This window comes from Anthonomus grandis, chromosome 7 (assembly GCF_022605725.1).
Source record: "Anthonomus grandis grandis chromosome 7, icAntGran1.3, whole genome shotgun sequence".
NCBI lineage: Eukaryota > Metazoa > Arthropoda > Insecta > Coleoptera > Curculionidae > Anthonomus > Anthonomus grandis.
The window spans coordinates 356,847-379,456 of NC_065552.1; the positions used below are offsets into that span (position 1 = coordinate 356,847).

Genomic DNA, 22,610 nt, shown 5'->3' on the forward strand with positions numbered 1-22,610 from the left:
AAAAGGAAATAACCTTGCTTATAATTGATCTATTAAGATTTAAATCTTTACCTATTGAAGCTTGCTTTTGCCCACTATTAAATTTGTTAACAATTATTTTTTTACATCGTCCGATAAGCTGTATCCGCGGAACATTTTTAAACCGATATAGGATACAACTTAGGTTTAACTGAACTCAATTTCAGTCATACAATTTGCAAAATTAATAAAAGAAAGAAATAAGACAGGAATGTTTCTTTACTCTTTGCCTCTGCTAAATCATACAAATAAAATTATTTATAAAAAAGGCGGGTATTCCAATATCTATTAACAACAAAACAACATTTAAAAAGCAACAACATTCCAAAGAGATTTGATATTAGAGCTCGGTAGGAAAATAAATGTTATACAGCTAAAAATAATTCAACATTTTAAATGTTTCTCCACTTTTTGCCGTTAGTGTACGTTGAAGTCGTGGACATTTTGACCTTTATAAAACGTTTTACTTTAGTATACGACTCCGTGCTGTTTGGGAAATAATATTAAATATTTACCTTGGACGGTGGCGGTACCCTCGCCCTCTGCTTGGACCGTTGCGGCTGCGTCTGCTGCCCCCCTACCACCTCCTGCTGCTGACCGTAACCGTAACCGGTTTGCTGAACCGTCGCTGCGGCAGAACCGTAACTCTGCGCGGTACCGCCGTACTGCTGTTGCTGACTGACGACGGTCGTTTGGGGGGCGTACGGCTGCTGCTGCTGAACAACAGCCGCCCCACTGCCGCTACTGTTGTTGTACGATTGCTGTTGGGACACTGCGGCCGCGTTGTACGTTTGCGCCGGCTGTTGTTGCACGCCGCTTCCGTACGCGCACTGTTGTTGAGCGCTCGCGCTGTACGACTGCGTGATCGGAGTGTAGGTTTGAACGGAACTATTGTACACCTGCGGAGGGTGGTATTGGATTCATTTATATGTTCGAAATGTGCTTTATTAATGCGTTAACAGTTAGCCTGAATTCAAATCCTATGGGCCATATACATTTTTTATGAACATGTTTACCAAAATAAATATGTATATTCTTTTTATTATTGCTTTTGTAATTTTTAATTAGAAAAAAAAAACCGTTGTCCAAATATGGTACACTTGGCGTCTGATTGTACAAATTTTCTTGTTTGATATCATGCGCCACGTGTACGTTATTGGGTAAACATAATTATAAAGTTATTCTTTATTCAGCTAGTAACGACAACAGTTTACATAGCTCACGCGCAATGCCACGTGGATTATCTAAACCTACATTACTCTGGTCACTTTGGTAGAATTATACTACTACATATTATACCATCGGTGAACGGTAAAGTAATAGCGGCAAAAAATTTAACTTAAATGGCAGATAGAAAGCGTCAAAATAATATCAGTTTGTAATGTAACCTATGTCTTTTAGAAGTTTTATTGTAATATTTTTCTCATTTATTTAAGGTACTTTATGGCATTTTTTGTATCTTTCAGGAATTTTTCAGGCGTAGAATATGCTATGTAATATCCATATTTCATGTGAAAAATATATTGCAATATACCTAAAATATCCCACAAATTATACCAAATGTCGGACATGCAAAAGCAATATTCCTGGCACATACTGACAGAATACAGAATATTTAATTTCCATATCTGTAAAATATTCCAGCTGCAATGCATTTTCAAAATTTGGTTGTTGGAAAATAGTGTCACCATTTAATCCAATATGTATTTAATGTTTGCACTTAATTTACCATTTAAAAATATTGTTACAAATGGCCTCATGGACAAAAATTTGATAGTTTTTTCAACCTGCATCACTGTTATTCCATACAGCATTTTTCCAATTGTTATTATTCATATTAAGAGATATGCCCAGAATATGTTAAAGAAGATAAAAACTTGACGACGTGACCTTGAATATCTGTTGAATATGCCAATTAGATATCCTGGCCATATGCATGCAATGTACGTGTGCTGTCTGGGTAGTTGGTGTTTTAACTATTTTAGTAAATCCATTTGTATATATATCATTAACTATTTTATTACTATAAAAGGTGTTTTTGAGCAAATCCTTAAGTTAAAATCTCCCACAATTATATTAGTGCCAAGAACCAACCATCATTAAAAAATCTCTATGAATTTGGCATTATTATTTTGCAAATATTTAACACGAGACACAGAGAATTCCAGAGTCAATAACCAAATGTAATTTTCAATAAATCGAACTACTTTAAATTTATATCTCACTCAAAAATATGATTTTAGCCTTCCAATCATTAATTCATAAAATTATGATATCCTTATTATTAAGGCAGCCTTGACAATTAAAATAAACAATTATTGAAAGCAAATTAATAATTAACTCTAATTACTATTTCAAATACTTGCTCCTTTGAAATTCTTCAATCCTTTTATAGGATGCATATTTAGTATTATCCCATGTGACTGGCCCAACATTTAAATTAAGACCATACCTTTGATTAGACACAACATAATTATTACACTTAACATTATCAACATTACAATCTTTAAAATCATGATTATCACTACTTTTAGCACAAATTTTGTTATCTTTACACTCATTAACCAAATGTCTATAGCGGCAACATCACCATTGAAAATAAAACATAATCATGGTTAAAAAACGCCTTTGGTACTCTTTGTGTTTATTTTATAAAATAATAAAATTTAAAAGTCCGCCCTACCTGTATAATAAGATTAATCAAATCAAATCAACATATGCTTTATTGTCATAAGAGATATTCTTGTTGATTAGATTTCATTATGCGAACATCCGTCGTTCATAATCTAAATATTCGACGGCAATACATTTCAACAGTGGCAAATCATAAAAAACAACTTTTTAAGAAGTCCTATTCATATTTGATCGCATCAACCATAAACAAATTTAAAATACATGATTTTACTGGATCTGCATGGTGTTTTAAAAACTATATGAAACAAAACCTTCTCTCTGGTCCCTGAGAAGTAGTTGAGATTTATGATTATTATTTTCTTTATAATTTTTTTTTAATCCTTACTAAATGTATTAATTTATATTAATAGTATCTAGCGTTTAAAATTTTATAGTGCTAATTTCCATAAAGTATTATTAAATATTCTATAGCCTTTTGATCAGCAGTGCCAATGTATATACCGTTATTCATAGAATCTTGTCAATTCAAGGCTTCAACAGCCCTTTATTTGTGTAAAGAATGGAAGCTGAAATTGGCTTTTATTCCATGGAATGTTGTTTTTTTTCTTGTATACAGTGTATTATTATTATATTCAATTTTTCTCTTTCAATTAATATGCCATGTGGATGAATAAGTTTTAGTACCATAAAACTTACGATTATTGACTTTAGTCCTGCGTATTATTTTATCTTTACTATTTTGACTTTCAAAATAATTGAGGGACAATTGGACATAGTTATGCATAACGCGACCAAGCGCCAAATTCGTTTTTTTTGGTATTATTGTGTCACCTGACGGCCAAGTACCATGTTTATCTACGAAAAAAAATTCTAGCGTTAGAAATCTATAGTTAAGGATATATTTTAAATTAAACTAAGCGCCAAACGGTTGATAACACTAGTTTAATTTTGCATAAAACGAATAAATGCCACGAAATTACATAGATCAATTAAACACCATGATACTGGGCGCTTGGCTTAGTAATGCAAATAGCAGTTAAGTTCGGTCACGTGCTCTGGCACCGAAAAATAGGTAATATATCACGTGATATTTGTCAAATTTTGAGCATTTTTCTCGCAGATGCATTTACCGAACTTAGCTAGGAAATATCAACAGGCGTTTCTTGAGTGATTTAATTTAAATTCTCAAAAAGCCCTGACTGCTATTTTACTAAATCGCGCATATGATATAAATTTAGAGGTAAGTAGACACCAAACTATCTAGTGCTACTATGAAATGGGGCAGTAATATAGGACTTTTTAGATAATCGTTAGTTGTTATAAAGAAACTCTAGTTTTATTTAAAGTTCTTCAAGGTATGCTATAGCTATGCAGTTGTAATCTGCTTAGCTTATTATGTTAGTAAATAAAGTGGTTTAGTTTTACTGTAATTTTGTTGTGTCTTTTACTTTAAAATAAAAAGTGCTTTTACAGGATTTTTTAAAAGATCTGTAAGGGTTTTAAATAGTTACTTTTCATTTTAAGTCATGTTTCTAACAAAACTTTCAGCTGTTCATTAACTACCTTAATGAAAAATAGGGCTGTCAGTCGAATTATATAGTCTAAAAAGAAAATACATGGGATAAACGCGCATAAAAAAGCATAACCAGACTAGGTGACATTTTTTATCATAACTTCTCTAAACTTTATTATTTTTTGCTAAAAGCTTACATAGTATAATTTGAAATAGTGTCCTGGATATAGCTTGCAAAAATTAGACCTGTATTAGATTTTCTCGATTTTTAAGGGCATTCGAAACTTAATTGTGTTTTCCAACAATTGTCATTCTGGCGCTTGCTCGTGTTATGCATAACTACGTCCAATTGAGACTTACCTGTTGCACATTCGCCTTCGTGCCATCGTAAGCGTTTTGAGTCTGCGCCTGATACGTCCCACTTCCGTACTGTTTACTCAGTGCCTCGTTGTTCTGCTGAGACAATTGCGAAAAGTACTGAGTCTGCGCGTCCGTTAGACGTCCGACCATCGCGGCCGGCACTGGACTCGTTTGCTGAGCGGGCATCTGCGGTACCGACTGGTACTGCAACGATTGACTGCAAAAAAGAAACTTTTCTTTCGTATTCACCTTATATAAAAAAAAAGAAAAAGAAAACAACCTGTACGTATTGGCGTCCAACTGCGTGGATCCGGATGAATGGTCGATATTGTTAACGGGCGGTTGGGGCGGCTGTTCTAACTGCTGTAAACCGCCGCCGCCCCCTCCGTCCTGCTGTTGCTGCGTCGTACTGGGAGTGAACACTTTGGTCTCCACGAGGCTCCCGGTATACTCCTCGGTCGACCACTCGTCCGTATGGAAATCGTCCCAGTCGTCTGCACATATTTCATTCATTTAAAATGGCCAAACAATCAACGAACGTTGCTTTATTAATTAAACAATGTTGTCAGATTGCCAAATCATCCGGGCAAACAATCACGAGATAAAGAGTCCAACAGTTAATAACAAAAAACTTGTCAAGAACGCGGACCCTTTGGGAGTGATTGCTCGCTCAGTCTCGTCATCGGATCATCATTTAATAATGACAAGGAAAAATCCAGCCAGAAAAGTGACGGAAAAAGTTAAAGTACCTGCAATCGGTGCTGTATGGTTCGTAGTGGCAGCCGTGCTGTTGTCCCACGTGTTCGAATTATCCCACGTATCGATCGGTTGGCGATTATAGTCGCGACCGCCTCCCGGGCCACCTCTGCCGCCCCTCGGAGGATATCTAAATAAGAAAAAAATGAGAATACGAGGATCATTCAATAAAACCTTAGAAAATCCAAGAAAAAGTACTCATAGTGTTGAAAAATAATGTCTGTGGCTAGTCAGTAGCGAATGAGCAAATTTCAAGCTGGTAATTTATATAATTCTATATAGAATTAACCGATTTACGGCCAAGGATAGAAATAAAACTTAAAATTTTTAAATTATATATTTTAATTATGAAAACACATTACAGAAACACATATGTGAAATCAAAAAAGAAATAAATCTGCTACTTTCTGAAATAAGTGGTGTTGCGTAAACGCATCAACGGCCTATAGTGTTAAGTGATATTGCCGAAAACAGTCAGCGTGTAAATAAATAGTACAACGCTCACAAATATAAATTGTTTGACTTCTACATACACGACATCTTCTTCGGGAGTCAGTCCTACTGATTACATGTCCAGAGTGATCAACCCTCACTTCACTGGGTGGTTCTAATGGAAGTGGTCTAGCGACAAAGTTCTTTGTTTTTAATAAGCGTACGGCGATGAATGATTTAAAATTCAGTTGTGACATTTTATTGTGATTCACCGTGTTGTAGAGTTTCCAGGAATTGACAAGAGTACTGACTGTTGTATTTTTAAATAGTGGCCACCATTATTTCTTACCCATCACCCGATTCTATAATTTGCCACGCCATTATCATGCAAATCTACTCCTACCATGTATTTATTATATCTTGAAATTACAGCTGGTTGTGGGATTGACACTTCTTTTTTCGATTTTCTATTATTTCTTTTAGCAGAAGTAAGAGGTTCTAGCTAGACTTGTCTAGACACACTTGTGACAGGCAATTTCAGTTATTCGGCCGGTGATGCGAGAGTCACATCCCTAGAATAGTCATTATAGCTGACTATGTAAATTGTCTCTATATATACGATTGTCGTTAGGTTAAGTTTAGCATTAGTTCCGTGTCAAAGCTCGCTGTTCGGGATTATTGTTCACCATACGTTTGTACTCCTAGTTAACCTTATTTTAATAAATTGTTTTTTAAAAGAAGCTCCGTGGATCTTGTTATTTAACTGGCGCTAGATAGGATATGGTTTAACACACAGCTACGGTTATGTTTTACCAATGTCCGCAGAACTGCAATATCTATATTTAGTTGGAGAAAAAAATTCTGTCTATTTTCCACTAAAAATGTTGAAATACCTTTGCAGTTTAATTTTTTTTGGCAGCGCATGAAGAATTAAAATTCACTTTCGCACAATGGAACTTCCGATAAAGGACGAAATTGCGCTATCCTGTTCGCAGCGCCAGTTAAATAACAAGATCCACGGAGCTTCTTTTAAAAAACAATTTATTAAAATAAGGTTAACTAGGAGTACAAACGTATGGTGAACAATAATCCCGAACAGCGAGCTTTGACACGGAACTAATGCTAAACTTAACCTAACGACAATCGTATATATAGAGACAATTTACATAGTCAGCTATAATGACTATTCTAGGGATGCGACTCGAGAACGCAACAGCATAATTTATGGCCTAATTAGGAAAACCCTGGTTCAACTAGGCCCCGGTTTTCAATTTTATGGTGTAGTTTGGAATGTAATTAGTGTTAAAAAAATACAAAACTTTGAAAATAAAAACATTAAATAGGAGTATATGATTTTTAAAAATGTGCGGTCATATATAAAAAAAGATCCGGCTTTTTAAAAAATTCGTACAAGAAAGCAAATGAAAAAAATGGTTTAAATTTAATTCTGTCAATTTTGATCAACCTTGCGTCAATGGTACCAGCCCATATTTCAGGCGAAAAAAGCACTATTTTTTTGTAAATAAATCATTAGTGCAGTGCTGCGTGTACGCATCACTGGCCATAAATGGGTTAATAATGTAACATATTTGAGGGGTCTAGTATCAAAGTCGGCAATCTCCACTTTTTACCAAAAATGAGTTACATCAAACTCTTCGTTTTTTAAAGCTCTCTACAAAAAAGGCGGTCATGAAAATCAAAAGCGGCATTATCCGCATATAAAATAGCATGCAATTATTGCATAAGAATTAAACGCGGCAATCTCCATAAGTCGTTAAGTATCAAAGTCGGCTATCTCCACTTTGACACCACCGTTAGATTAATGGCAGATGGTTGTAGTGGCCAAAACAAGAATACTACTCTTATCGGTATGTGTTGCAAATGGCTTTCGTCAAAAGGGCCGAAACATGTTGAGACCATAGAGGTAATTTTTTTCCGGTAGTTGGTCATTCCTTATTTGGATTTGTTTTTAAAAAACACCAGTTAGTCACTTAGGTCAAAATTGTAAGGTTTTCAAATCTCGAGTGTTTTAAGACCAACCGGTACATGGCATTTTTCTTTCAAAAATACAAAACGGTTTATCCTACGAAAATGTAAAACTGGAAATGTTACCATCAGAGGAGAATTACATGACAAAAATAATTTGCAAACATTTAAAAGTGTTTTAAAGAAAGGATGTAGTCTTCATAATATGATTGACCCTGTTATTATTATAGAAAGTGGTCTGCAAAAAGTTAATTCGCTGAAACTTAAGGATGTTGATAAATTACTTACTAAGCACTTTGGTAATAATTGGAGGTCCCTGGAAGAGCTTAGATTAGAATGATATCGAACAAGAGGAGCTAGTAGTTAAAGAAAGATAAGATAACATTACGTTAACAGTTGATGAAGAAACTGAAGAAGCCACCTGTGAATTTATTGAAGAAGTTCCTTCTATTTTAATATAATTTATTCATTCAAAATGTTTTCTAGTTACATCATTTTGATAATAATATGTTTTCTTAAATGAAATTATTTGTAAAAACTTTTCAAAATATGATATAAGATTTAGCATTTCATTTCAACTAGTTTTGGTATCAAAACCGGCAATATCAAGCTTTCAGTATCAAAAACGGCATTCTCCATCAGTTTTTCCTATTTTTTTCTTAAAATGGTTAGGATTTAGCTAAACTTTCTTTACAATTTGCCGTAGTTTGCCATTTTCTGTTAAATGAAGCCTTTTTGCTTTAATATCAGGAAGAATAAAATCATAGCAAAATTTTGTGCTTTGCTCAAAAGTCAAAATGAATGAGATTGCCATCTTTGATACAAGACCCCTCATTTAGCTGTAGCATTAGAGATATTAAAAAGGGTGAATTTATATAGTTTTTGGATCGTCCAGTTTAAGTTGACTGTTTTTTTTTATACCACTAGTTAATTGGATTTTCTAATCTGTTTAAGTAACGTAAATAAATAATCATTAAAACCGATAGACAATACTGGCAAAAAGAAGAGAAAAAAAATAAAACAATTTTTTTACCTTCCACCTCGGCCGCCTCCGCGTCCCCTACCGCCACCGCCGCCGCCTCTGGTGCTGCCGCCCCGGCCGCCTCCGCGTCTATCGCCGCCCCGGTTGGAGCCGCCATCGTCGCGCCAGCCGCCCCTTCCGCCGCGGGGCGGTCCACCACGGCCGCCCCGCTGCTCACCCTCTCGACGACCCCCACGCTCCTTATTAACAAAAAAATTATATTCAATATAACTAATTGTGACACATTAGAACTCCCATTTAATTAAATAATATATTCATAAGTAATCAGATTGCCAACAATCGTCTTAGTAAACAAACCGCGTTAGAAAAAAGTCGATGGAGGAGTATTGACGAAGAACTCGTCAAACTTCCGGACTGTTATTTTCTTCGATGGTTCGTTTGCTCGGTCTCGTCATCGTGTCATCATGTTAATTAAATAATTAAAATCGTTAAAATGTTTTGTGGATTTTATAACAAACTTACTTTCCACTCTTTTCCATCTCCTCCTCCTCCTCCAGTGTTATTGGAGATGGGAGGTAGTACCTCCTCCCAATCATCGCTGCCGCCTCCTCCGCCTCCCGATTCCTCGTTATTCTTTTTGTCTTGTTTGCCGGCGGACGCTTGACGTTTCTTCTTCTTTTTGTCTTTAGTCTCCCATTCGCCCTAAATCATTCAAAGTCAAAATATACTTGATATATTTAAACAAAAGTAATTATTATTAAAAAATCTATAAATAGGTACATACAATGAAAGTAATAATAGAAATACACAAATAATAATTCTACAGGAAACCAAAATACAATACTTTGAGTCAAGCATTTTAGCGGGGAGCTAGTTTGACTCAAATTCTCTGTCTCTAAATTTAAATAAAACCGTAAACATTGAATTCAGCTTAAAGAAACAATAAACATACAGTATCGGACAAAAATAGAGCGACGCTTACAATAAAAATAAAAGAAAACATTATCAGATTGTGTCGTTAATATTTAGTCCACAAGCCTTTATTGGCGATTACCTGGTGGCACCTTTGAGGCATGGAAGAAATTAAATTATCAATTATATCTTGATCAATATTTTTCCATATATTTTTAATTTCTTCAAAAATGTACTCTTTGTTTTTATAGGTTTTACTTCTAAGTTGCCTATCCACAATTTCCCACAGGTTTTCGATAGGGTTAAGATCGATTTAAGAATGGCTATTTTATTTTCATTAAACCATTCTTTCATACATTTTGCTGTATGTTTTGGATCATTGTCGTGTTGGAAAACAAAACGTAGTGGCATATTCCATTCCGCATAAGGTACCATGACATTTTCAAGGATATATTTATACTTAAACCTATCCATAATGCCCTCAATTTGGTAAATTGGTCCCATTTCATAGCCAGAGAGACAACCCCACACTAACACGTTGCCACCTCCATGTTTTACAGTACCTTGGACATACTTTGGGTCAAGTCTTTTACCTGCAATACGACGAACATATTGAACACCATCACTTTTTTACTAATTAAACTTTGACTCATCACTAATAAGTTCCTTTTTCCATTTCTCTGGTGTCCAGTGAGCATGTTGTTCTGCAAACGGAAGACGTGCTTTAATATTCTTCTTACTAAGAAGCGGTTTTTTGGCAGGATTGCATGCTTTTAAGCCTGCTTTAGCTAGTCTGAGCTGTATCGTTCGAGAGGAAACATTAGAGCCCCCAGCTTCAGCCAGAATTTACTTTGCTGACAGAAAAGGATTTGCCTGGGAGATCCTTTTAATTTTTCTATCCAGTTTCTTTGAAGTTTTTCTCGGTCTACCCGTCTGTTTTCGGTTAACTACTTCTCCTCTAATTCGATAGTTCTGAATGGTCCTCGACACAACTGATTTTGAAACCCTTAGTTCTTGTTTTATTACGTATTGTGGTGTACCCATCTTATACGATGCAATAATTCTTTCTTTAAGATCTTAAGAGGCATTTTTAAACAAAATATAGATTTGATACCGACCAAAACCGATGTTTATCTACTAATGGTATGAATAATATCGATCAAGTCGCTTTATTTTTGTCCATGAAAAAATGCATAAAAACATACAACAATTTAATAATCTCTTGCTATTCATCACAAGAGGCAAAGAATATTTAAATACGATTAACAAAGGTATTTACTGATACTTCAAAATTGTTCCTAATTATATGAGGTACAGTCACAAAGTTTTTTAGGAATATTATAGCGTCGCTTAATTTTTGTCCGATACTGTATATTAGGCAAATGGAAACTAAATTATTCAGTATAATACTGGACAAAGAACTTTCTTTTAAACCTCTCATTAATAGCTGATGTAACAAATTGGCCGGCATAAACTTTCTACTCATAAGAATAATGCAGGTTACTAATACAGATATTGGAGCAATTACTTATATGGGTTTTATTCAAAACCTTATAATGTATGGTATCTTAGCCAAGTAGATAATAACACCATAGAGGCATTAACTGTTTTGACACAACAAATGAAAGCAATAAAGATACTATTCAGAATAAACCAATATGTGTCTTATCATCCTCAGAACCTAAAAATACTACCCCTCCCTGCAATATACATCCAACAGACTCTTATGTATGCTAGAGAACTTAATAGCTTTAACACATCAATGAATTCACTCTTATGATACAAGAAATAAAAATTAATTAGGGCAACATAGATTATCTTTAACCCAAAAAAAACTTTAAAATCTTATTTCTCAAGTTATTTAATTGTCTTTCAAATAAGGTAAAGTCCCTAACATCTAACAAGTTTAAATTTACAATTAAAAAACTATTGCATCACATAAGTCCCTATAAGACCCATGAGTTTTTAGAGTATGACTCCCTTCAACTATTACTTCGTGCTGAATTTTATCCTTTGAAAAGGTTGTTTACTTTTTAATTGTGGCATATAGATTTTTAACAAGTTTTATAGTGTAGATTTTATAAGTTGAATGTTCTTAAGATGTGTATTATATGTGTGTATTTTGTTTTTAAATCTAGTAATGTTTAATTTTACTTTTATAGGTAACAATTTTTTTTCTTATCATTGACAATGCTTAAGCTAAATTGTACGATTTTGTCTTAACTATACTGTACAACTGTAATAAAGTTCGTTCATTCAAGTATGTTCACAACCATTACCAAAATTTTGCCACATTTTTCTGATAATATACAGGGTGTTTCAAAATTCACTACATATATTTCAAGGGCGTATCCCTGAGGTCAAAATAAGACTTTTTTTTCCTATAAACATGGGTCCTAAAATGCACCTCCTTCAAGCTACAGCCATCGCAAGAAGTGTGTGAAATGAAAAAATCGATTTTTTAAAACTGTGTCTACTGTTTGGCATCAAATTTAACGAAATTTGGAATACCCCCGTTATTCTAGGCGGTCTATTTACTATTTATCTTAGAAAAGGCGTAAAACTAGTTTTAAGGGATAAACTGAGAGGGTGCACACTTTTGACGTCCAATTTTTTTTGTACACATATATTTTTAAAAAAATTAAGCTACACCAGAATATGGGCCATACAAAAATCTAAATTTTATGTCTCTTGCATTTTTTTGATAATACGAATAGTTTTTGAGAAAATCATCGATTAATAAAAGGCTACCAATAACGTAATAATTAACATTTATTAATTAACAGATAATATTAAGTAGTAGGCTGTGACTATTTGTTTTAAGAAAATTTTTAAGCGGCACGACATTTAACAATAAATAGGTAGACAGGTTTTGCTATTGTTGAAACTTTGTTATTGAGGTTTTTTCAATAAATTGATGAACAATTATTTACATTAAAGAATGACGGTTTATAAAAATACAAAAATTGGTTAAAAAATTATTTAACATTTATTAACATAATAATTAATTATTTTTTAAATAAACAATAAACAAATATTTTTTTTTATAAAAAGTGCTCGAAATGCGCACTCCCCGCTGCAATACAAGCCTCCATTCGTGTTCTCATAGATTGTTTTACTCGCTCTAAAATTCCGGGAGTATTTCTTATTGTTGCAAAGGCATCAATAATTATTTGCCTTAGGACCTCGAGCGAAGGCACTTGACCAGGATTATAGACGAGGCTTTTTACATATCCCCAGAAAAAAAAATCCAGAGGATTGCAGTCCGGGGAGCGTGGAGGCCATGGTATTGGGCCTGCTCTATCAATCCATCTCTCAGGAAACACAAAGTTCAAATAGTCACGCACTGTTATACGGAAATGAGGGGGGGCACCGTCATGCATAAACCACATGTTCGCTTGCACATTGTTTAGTAAACCATTTAAATGGTGCTGTAGAAAGTCTAAATAAGTGTCGCCAACTAAAATTCTAGGAAAAAAGAAAGGACCAATTAACTCATCTCCCACTAAACCTGCCCATACATTAAGGCTAAAGTGCTCCTGGTGGTGAGATTGCCTAATTACGTGCGGATTCTCTGCTGCCCAAACATGCACATTGTGAAAATTCACCACCCCTTCCCGTGAAAAATGAGCTTCGTCTGTGAATAGAATACTTGATAAAAAATTATTATCTCTCGAGCATCTCTGAAGTAACCACCTTGCAAACTGTAAGCGCCTTGGGAAATCTTGAGGTAGCAAAGCTTGAACTCTTTGAATATGGTATGGATACAAGCTATTTTCGTGCAAAACCCGCCAGACAGTTGGATGAGAAACATCCAAATTCCGAGCTATTTGTCGGGTGCTTAGGCCAGGATCGTCGTCGATGGCATTCAAAATTTGCTCCTCTGTCACTGGGTTTCGTGCTTGTTGCGGTCTGCCTGCAATGTTCCTGGGGGTCCGAAAACTACCGTATTCCCTAAGATGCCGATGTGACTCTGAAAATGTTCGTACATTCGGGAGTCGGCGATTAGGAAACCTTAACTGATACAATCTTTGAGCTTCATACGCGTTACCATCAGCAAGACCATAAACAAAATGGATGTCTGCAAGATGTACGAATGAATAACCTTCATTTTCCATTTTCGCAATGTTAGCGTTTAGAAATAAAACATGGGAATAGAAACTAATTTACATCAAAAGTCAAGCAAGTTAAAGAATGTCTAAAACAAATACTCACAGCCTACTACTAAAACCTCAAAAATAAAAATGTCAACAATTGCGAAACACAGCCTATTTCCTAAATTTTTTCCTTGATTTTTAATTTACGACATTGCTATCCTTTTATTCACTGGCGATTTTCTCAGAAACTAATAGTCGTATGAAAAAAATGCAAGAGACCAAAAATTAAAATTTTTGTATCGTCTATTTTTTAGTGTAGCTAAATTAAAAAAAAAATTTATGTACACAAAAAAATTTTGGCCGTCAAAAGTGTGCACCCCCTCAGTTTACCCCTTAAAATTAGTTTTACGCCTTTTCTAAGATAAAAAGTAAATAGTCCGCCTAAAATAACGGGGGTATTCCAAATTTCGTTAAATTTAATGCAAAACTGTAGACACAGTTTTAAAAAATCGATTTTTTTTACACTTTTGCGATGGCTGTAGCTTGAAGGGGGTGCATTTTAGGACCCATGTTTATACGAAAAAAAGTCTTATTTTGACCTCAGGAATACGCCCTTAAAATATATGGAGTGAATTTTGAAACACCCTGTAGGTACCTGTATTTTGTAGGTACAAACATATGTAAAAACAAATTTCTTTTCAAAATTCGTTTATTTTTTTAAACTATTATTATACTATACAGTAAAACATATGATATATTTGGCCTAAGTAATACATTAATAAAACCAATAAGTGATGGTATGATATCAGCAGAACTGTCTTAATCAATTCTTATTTTACCCGCGGTGATTTTTTCTTAAAACTCAAGATTTAAAACCTTTGTTCGATATTCAAAAAAGAGACCCGATGCTGCTTAGAATTCTTTTGGTGAAGGACAAAGGTAAAAGAGGGTAGGATTGATCACACTAGTTTAAGGTTCTTTTAAGTGGGTTTATTAAAAACAGGAAAAGAAAAGAAAACAACTTTTCTTCGACATGTTAACACACACAGGTGCTTTGTACTCCTAGGCATTAGGTTAAGACAAATAAATAGTTTTTTTTTTTGTTTCTTAAAAACACATTCAATTTATGATCTTAATTTTAATAAATGTAGTAGGGGACTATTAAATAATAAATACTGTTATCATAAACCTTAAGAATAAAAAAAAATAGTGGTTTAAGAAATATATAAAAGTTAGAATTCTGCATCTACCATGTTCAAATCAAACAGGGTTTATGAAAAATAATAAATACATACAAAAATTCAAGAATTTTTTCCTGTCTGTCAGATTGCCTAGATAATCTTCGCAAAAAGCCACCTAAAAAGGTCCAATTGTTTAATGACAAAAGACTTGTCAAAAACGAGGACCTATTTGGCGATTATTCGCTCAGTCTCGTCATCGGATCATCATTCAGACTAGACAATTTTTAAAATTAAGAATAATTTCCACGTAAAGTTACTTACCGTTGTTATTTCCTCGAAAAGAAAATTAATAGCCAGATTGAGGTCATTGTCGTTTTCGTGCAAAGCGAGACAAACTTCGTCCTCTGTACGACGTGTCAGATCCATCAGTTGTCTGACCTTCTCTTTGATGCTGAGCTCGTCATTTTTTGACAATTGAGTCTCTTTGTGAATTTTATCGCCTCCACCTTTTTCTATTTTAAAAAACAAACGCATTTTCGGTCAATAAGAATTCCATTTAAAATAAATAATGGTTTCTTACTGGGGTCTGGCTTTCCATCTGTTTTGTGAGTTTTCTCGACCTTTGTCCCTTTACCACCTTTGGAGGTGGGTCGACCGCTCGAGCTCATCTTTTTGTTTTGTACAGTATGTACAGTGGTTCTATTTACAACTATCTGAAAGTGAGTAAAAATCCTGTTATAGATAAGGAATTATTTAAAAAAAAAAATGAGGATTTGATACAACTATTAAATACAGAACAAAGGTTTGTACTCACTACACTGAATTTCTCAAATCAAGGGGATTCTCTCTACATTAGAATTAATCATGATAATAGCTATTTGTTAATCTATGATTCATGGGACACACCATATAATTAACATGTTTGATAAAATAATGATAATAAATGTGTAAATGCTCATCTAATTTTAAGTATTAAAACATAATGTAAATGAGAGAGATTTTAAAGAAATTGAGGTTTAACATACTTTTTAAGGAACTAATCTTTCGCAAACAATTTAGAAAATTATTTCTTAGAAAACAAATTTCCTAATTAATTGCAAATAAACAAGTTACCCAGAAGCCCAGGTGAATTATCTTGTAAGAGATATAAAGGTTTACATAATTAATAACTTGTCACAATTTAGGTTCTCTGTCACTTTAGGGGGTATAAAATTGAAATCAATGCATATAATGACATCTCTACCTTTCACTAATTTTTTAATTCTTTGTGCACTCAAACTGTGTATAATGATCCTATTTGTTTGCAATAACCATTTTTTTAATTTAATGAATGATTTATGAAATATTGTTTCTTTTAGCAACAAATTACAAAATTTTGGGGCGAGGTACATGGGTCATTTGACCTATGCCCTATATGCTTCTTACAATTATTTCTAAATCTAGTATTTTTTTAATGTGTAGTAATTGTATGATAGATCTACTTCCCTTTTATTTACTAATAAGATTTTGAATTACTTCAAAATTATTTAAGTAGCAATCTCTTACACTATCCCTGTCTACAATTCCTTATAGTCAATCTGAGATTATGCTAATCCATAATAGAGAAATTTTAACTGGTTTAATTTAAAGCAAAAGATTGTGAAATTAAATATCTCATTTTTTGAAATTATGTGTTTTATTAGTTCATCCTACCTCAAATGTTCGTCAATTATAATTCTCAAGTATAAGAAAACGAGTTGGCCAGATTTCTTGCATATGAAGAAAATATTACAAACTTTGGTTAATTTTTGTTAAGCGTTAACTTGCAACTATTTCAATATTCCCATTGTTACCCTAAAAAGTGACTGTACCATCTGCAAAACTTATTACCAAACTTATACTATATATCTATTTAATAATAATCTAGTTAACACATTACATATTCTTGAAGAAGAAAATGTGATAAACACTGAGAAAAACATTGAATTACAGAAGGATGTGGATGAGTTAAATAACATGACCAGTCAAATGATTACATCAATCTTTATATGTTAAAAATACTTCTCTGTCATCCAAATTAGTATTAGTATCTTTAGGTATTAGCAAAAGTGGGATAACCAGCGATACACCCTTGATCAAAGGTAGGTCTTCGGTTACGCCTCAACTAAACCAATCTATAGACACCCTTGCTATTGGATCTTCTTTTTTAATAGAAACTCCCACCATAATCAAGTTGCCCTAGCATTTCTTAATGTTCAATCTGTGCGTTCAAAAGTTAGCGAATTGGAACTATTTTTAGAATCCAGTTAATGAGAATAAGTTTGGACGCAATAGACTTTATACTAGAGCTAATTTCCGCAAATTCTCTTTGCTTTGCAATATGTCAAGTTGGAATAATGTATTGACTACTGTTAACCCACTGCATAGCTTTCATCAAATAATATTAAACAATTTTAACACTGCTTTTCCTACTGTCAATATTAAAAAACGAAATAGAAAACCTTGGTATACTAAGGGTTTATTGAGGCTACCCATTCCTCATTTTGAACTTGTCCATACCTCTATCATATAATATGGAGGTAGAAAGCTGTTTAATAAACTTCCACTAGAAATAAGACAACTTAAGACTGAAAAAAGTCTATGTACAAGGACGAAAATATTTCTTGCTAGTAAAGTGTACTATAGTTTAGTTGAATTTTTTAATGATTAGCATTTTAGTATTTTTCAAAGTTTTATATTATTTTAAATTAGTTTCTCGTTTTTATTCCTTTAATGTACAGTCTATTGGCTTTGTCTACAACTTCTATGTTTATATTGACAATAAAGCATTTTTGAGTTTGAGTTTGAATTAGAACATCAAAGTAAGAATAACTCTCTTAAACCTAACAATATTGAAAATGCCTTTGACGGGAATTATCCAATAACATCTGCCCTTTTCGTCACAAATTATGTTGAACCTCAAAAAGAAAATAAGCAGAAAATTCCGATACTGGGGAATCAGACAGAGAGCTATTAGTTAACGGGTTATTAGTTAAGCAGATACTGGAGAACCTTATTGCACTAATCTGAAAATAATAAAAACATTGTAAACTCAATAAATATGTCTCTAAATATTTTCAGTTCCTAAACGGCATAACAGAAAAAAACATAAAAAAACTACAAGTTTATCAGAGCTGCAGGGGTTTAAAAACAAAGTTAGAAGTACTAAAATTGCATTTATTAAATCATGATAGTGATAGAGACTAATGTTTTGTTTATAATCAGAAGTTTAATTTAAACAGAATAATATTAGAAAGGACAGAGATTGAATACTTACAGGTAAAAAGGCAAGGTGGAGGTATTTTATTGGATTTAAATAACAACTTTGTAGTAGTGCAATGTGATACCTATATTTGATAATGATCTTGATAAGGGCTTTGTGTGTAAAAATTAGACTTGACCAAAGAGAATTCTTGTATTGACATTTATCACATACTTTAAAACTTTATAACTTTTAGATAGTGCATGTTTAGTTTTAGAGACTTTGTGCTTAATGTACGTCAGGCGCCTATATGCGATTTTAAAAATTTCTTGGAATTTACCAATTTTTTGCAGATTAATGTTGACTACTTTGATGCACCTGCTAGATTCAGGAAAAATATTAAAGCATTTGTATCCTGAATTATTTTACTTACCCTTATCTTGTCCACTACTAAATCAAATCAAATAAAAATAAGAGTATCTATTCAAGTTGTTTATGATGCATTCTCAATAGGCAATCTATTAGTCATAATAGATCCTGTAATGTAAAGACCTCTCTATGATTGTTAGGATGTTGAAGTTTTGTTTGTGTGTTAAAATAGTTGCTTTGAATTTCTAATCTAGTTTATCTTATTTTCCTGATATAAAAGCTTACTACCTAGTTTCTAAGTTATATTATAAAATTTGTATTGGCATGTATAGGGTTCACTTCATTTTGAGGTGGGCATGCAATTGTGCAATTTTTTTTTGTATAAATAATTTAATAAAGTATGTAATGTCTTTAATGTTATTTTAGATTTAAGTCCCCATGTCCGCGGCTCTTTGGTGAGATCTGATACTACTGTTTTGTGAAATAATAAAGATGAGGAGGTTTTGACAAACCTCATTAACCATGACTTACCGTTACTTATTAAAAACTGGTAACTGACTCTAATAAACTAAGTATCAATATTTACAAAACAAACATTGTGACTTATGTGGACTTCTGCCATACAAGGTATAAAAGTGGCTAACTGCATTGAAGTTAAGTCTTAAGGAAATCAAGTCTTACTATTTCATTTTATATTGATTCTTTAATGCTAAATTTTGAATTGATATCATTAACAATACTTGTTTTTGTAATGTGAAAAGAACATTGACATGTAAAATTCCATAATACTTCTTTATTTCAGATAATTTTAAATAATTTACAGATAATTTACAATATTAGCTGTAAAATACAATAATCAAACTAAATAACACATTACAATATGAGCCTTTTAAACAAATTCTTGCACCTACATTACAAGCAATCTATATGTGCAAAATCCAAGGAGGTTGAATTAGTTTCTAAAATATAATGGGCAAACAGATACTAGTGTAACTGAACATTATTCAATAGGACAGAATCTACGAAGAATTACATTAGTTTAAGATATGTTTTGTAGTTGTTGTAAATAATTGGCTTACAATTTTTGCTGAATGTATTATATTTCATATGTCAAATGGACAAGGCCGCAGAAGGGTAACTTCGGCAGTAGATGATCGTTACTGAATCTTAACGGCTTTAAGAATTAGGCATTCCACCTTTAGAAGACTGCAAACAGATCTGTTGGCTGCTCGTAATGTCCGAATAAGCCTACAGACAGTTCGAAATAGGCTGAGAGAAGCAGGTTTATGAGCCAGAGTGCCAGCTAGAGGTCCACGTCTTACCAGAGAACATCGAGTAGCAAGATTGCAATTTGCTAGAGAACACGCAAATTGGAATATTCAAGATTGGTCCAATATTTTATTCACGGATGAATCAAGATTTTGTCTATATTCATCAGATAGGCGTGTACCAGTATATAGGCGACGTGGTGAACGGCACAATCAGGTTGATTTTTGTCAAACTGAAAGCTTTGGTGGTGGCTCTATCATGGTTTGGGGAGGAATTTCTTTTGAGGGTCGCACGGAGGTAGTACCAGTGAATGATGGAAGACTAAATGCTGACAGGTACATAACCGATATCCTAGAACCCCATGTAGTGCCCTATATGCCATATATTGGTGATAATTCTGTGCTAATGCATGATAATGCTCGTCCACACGCTGCTAGAGTTGTTCGGCAATACTTAGAAGAGGTCGAGATACCCACCCTAAATTGGCCTGCACGTAGCCCGGACCTTAATTCAATAGAACATGTCTGGGACCATCTAGGATGGCAAATTCAGGAACATCCAGCACCAATAAGAACACTAGATGATCTTCAAAATGTTCTTTTTGACTTCTGGGTAAACGTGACGCAAGAATACCTCCAGAACCTGTTTAGAAGCCCTTGAAGACAAATGGAAGCTGTAATTAGAGCCACTCTATTAGATATTCATTGGCTTAAATAAAGTTCATTTTTTTTGTATACATGTTTTGTACAATTTTTTTGATTTTTGTATGTTTTGGTAAATCAAAATGTTTGTCCTCTGTAGATTGAACTGATTTAAAATAAATGTTGCAAAAGTCATATTATTGGGTGATTTAATTATCAATATCAATAAAATTTAAAAAAACAGGAATAAATTTAAAATATTTAAGAAATAATAAGTGCTGCGATAATTTTTTTTTGGGGGGAGGGTGTAGATGGTTATAAGTAGTTTTTTGTTCATAAATTTATGTAGCTCCTAAAATTTGAGAACTAATCTTCTTGTTTTAGGTTAATTCTTGCTTTTCTTTTTTAGTTTTTTCTTTGATTATATAACATATGCTCTGTATTCTGTTTTTATCCTGTATCCTGTATAACCAAATAACTACTAGTATTATAAATTCTAGGATAAGGAAGCTTTTAGCACAAATTTGTTAGCAAATAAAGTATATTTTGACTTTGACACCTTGATAACCAAACTACCAATATGATCAGACCATTTCAACTTCTTATATATCAACTATGGCACCTAAGTATTTAATGTTGTTAACTTCATTTATTTTGAGTCCTGTTCTAGGCAGTTGTAAAGAGTTAAATAATAATGAATAAAGTTGATATAATATTGAATCCATTGATGTAAAAAACTCAATTTTGACAAAAATGGCAGTTAACCACTTTTATTTTGTGTGTTGTTTTAGTGATCCAGTTTAATTTTGTTAACCTTTAAGGGTTAACTTAAAGTAAACATATATGTTTTTTGTAATGTTCTGAATCTATATTGTTATAGTGAATAAGCTCTTTTTTAAAACTGTCTTGAACTACCTGTATTTTATTTTAGTATCTGATGATGGCTGTTTACACAACCGAAATGCATAATACATTTACCTAAGTGACCTACATACATTATTCTTGTTCCACTTTTACAATCTAACGAGAAGCTTTGATTTTTCTGTTCATCCTGAAAAATATATGCCGAAACTTTGGCAATAAATGAAAAAAAGGACTCTAGTCCAATTTATTGAGAAAATTGAATTTTATTCAGTAATGTTCAAAATAAATTTTTAGAATACTGAAGAAATAGTCCATACTTGCAGTGGAGTTGTAGGTTAAGGTAAAATAAAAATCTAGCAGTCTCCCTCCACTTATTTATTAAACATCCACTTATTCAAGATTCCCGACATGTTTCAGACACAGTGGTATTCATCATCAGGGGATAAAAGGTTTAAAATTGGTATTAAATATACCCCCCAGGGTTTGATTCCATGTCAAAAAACCCTCTATTAACCATTTATCCCCCGATGTTGGACACTACCATGGTGGGAGTTTTGAATAACTAAATGTTTAATAAATAAGTGGAGGGATACTGCAGAATTTTCATTTTACCATAAATTTTTAGTTTTACAAATTTATAATGAAATAAAATTTGAACATATAATTAAACTACTTTATAAAAAAAACTTGTCATCTAACTGCTTCACTTTGGGAATAATCTGTAACAAATTGAATAAAAACATATCAAAACAAGCATAATTTAAACTAATAGAATCCCATTTTCAATGGCATATGTTTTTGGGTTGGATGTTCATGTTTTAATGGCTTTTCCCTACAATATTTGTGACAAAAAATAGCCATTAGTTTGAGGGATACACCTAATTTGTAACACTATCTTTGCTGTATATATTTGAAACATACTCTAATGCATAAAAAGTATGTAAATTATTTAAGGCAAGATTCCTCTATCTATTTTACAAGACAAACATTTAAGGCATGATTCTTTAATGGTAGGCTAGTTTTTAATTATGTATCTGCTTGTAAGCATATAATGGACTTATACGGTACTCTTTGACACATTCTTGATCACTTTTAATAACTTTGGTCTTATAAGCAATTTGTTTAAAACATAAAAATCTTATGGTGGACAAAGGATGAGTGGTGCCTTATGTGGATTCTGCTGGAGATGCTGATATAGGAGAATGTAATTACTTGAAGCAGTTATTAAAAATATCCTTAGAGAATTGATAGCATCAGCTATAAAAATTATAGCTCAATAAATGACATGAAAGGTTATTGTTTGCCAGAGCAATGGATAGTTTTATATAAAAAATTAGATCTACTAGGTATATTTGGTTCTAATTAGAACCACTACT

The 22,610-nt window shown here is 33.0% G+C and overlaps 1 protein-coding gene across 4 annotated transcripts in view; it reads right to left on the reverse strand.

Annotated features, from left to right (window-relative positions):
• The window catches only part of LOC126738262 (protein lingerer), a 66,490-nt gene that overhangs the window by 43,102 nt on the left and 778 nt on the right, over window positions 1–22,610 (reverse strand). For all 4 annotated transcript variants that reach the window (XM_050443503.1, XM_050443504.1, XM_050443501.1 and 1 more), the window contains exons 2-9: window positions 15,452–15,584; window positions 15,193–15,383; window positions 9,204–9,383; window positions 8,733–8,920; window positions 5,275–5,411; window positions 4,806–5,019; window positions 4,526–4,742; window positions 534–917 (exon numbers count right to left, since the gene is read on the reverse strand). In XM_050443503.1, coding sequence (XP_050299460.1) covers window positions 534–917; window positions 4,526–4,742; window positions 4,806–5,019; window positions 5,275–5,411; window positions 8,733–8,920; window positions 9,204–9,383; window positions 15,193–15,383; window positions 15,452–15,539 — 1,599 coding nt within the window. In that variant the 5' untranslated portion in view covers window positions 15,540–15,584. The remainder of the gene's footprint in view (window positions 1–533; window positions 918–4,525; window positions 4,743–4,805; window positions 5,020–5,274; window positions 5,412–8,732; window positions 8,921–9,203; window positions 9,384–15,192; window positions 15,384–15,451; window positions 15,585–22,610) is intronic.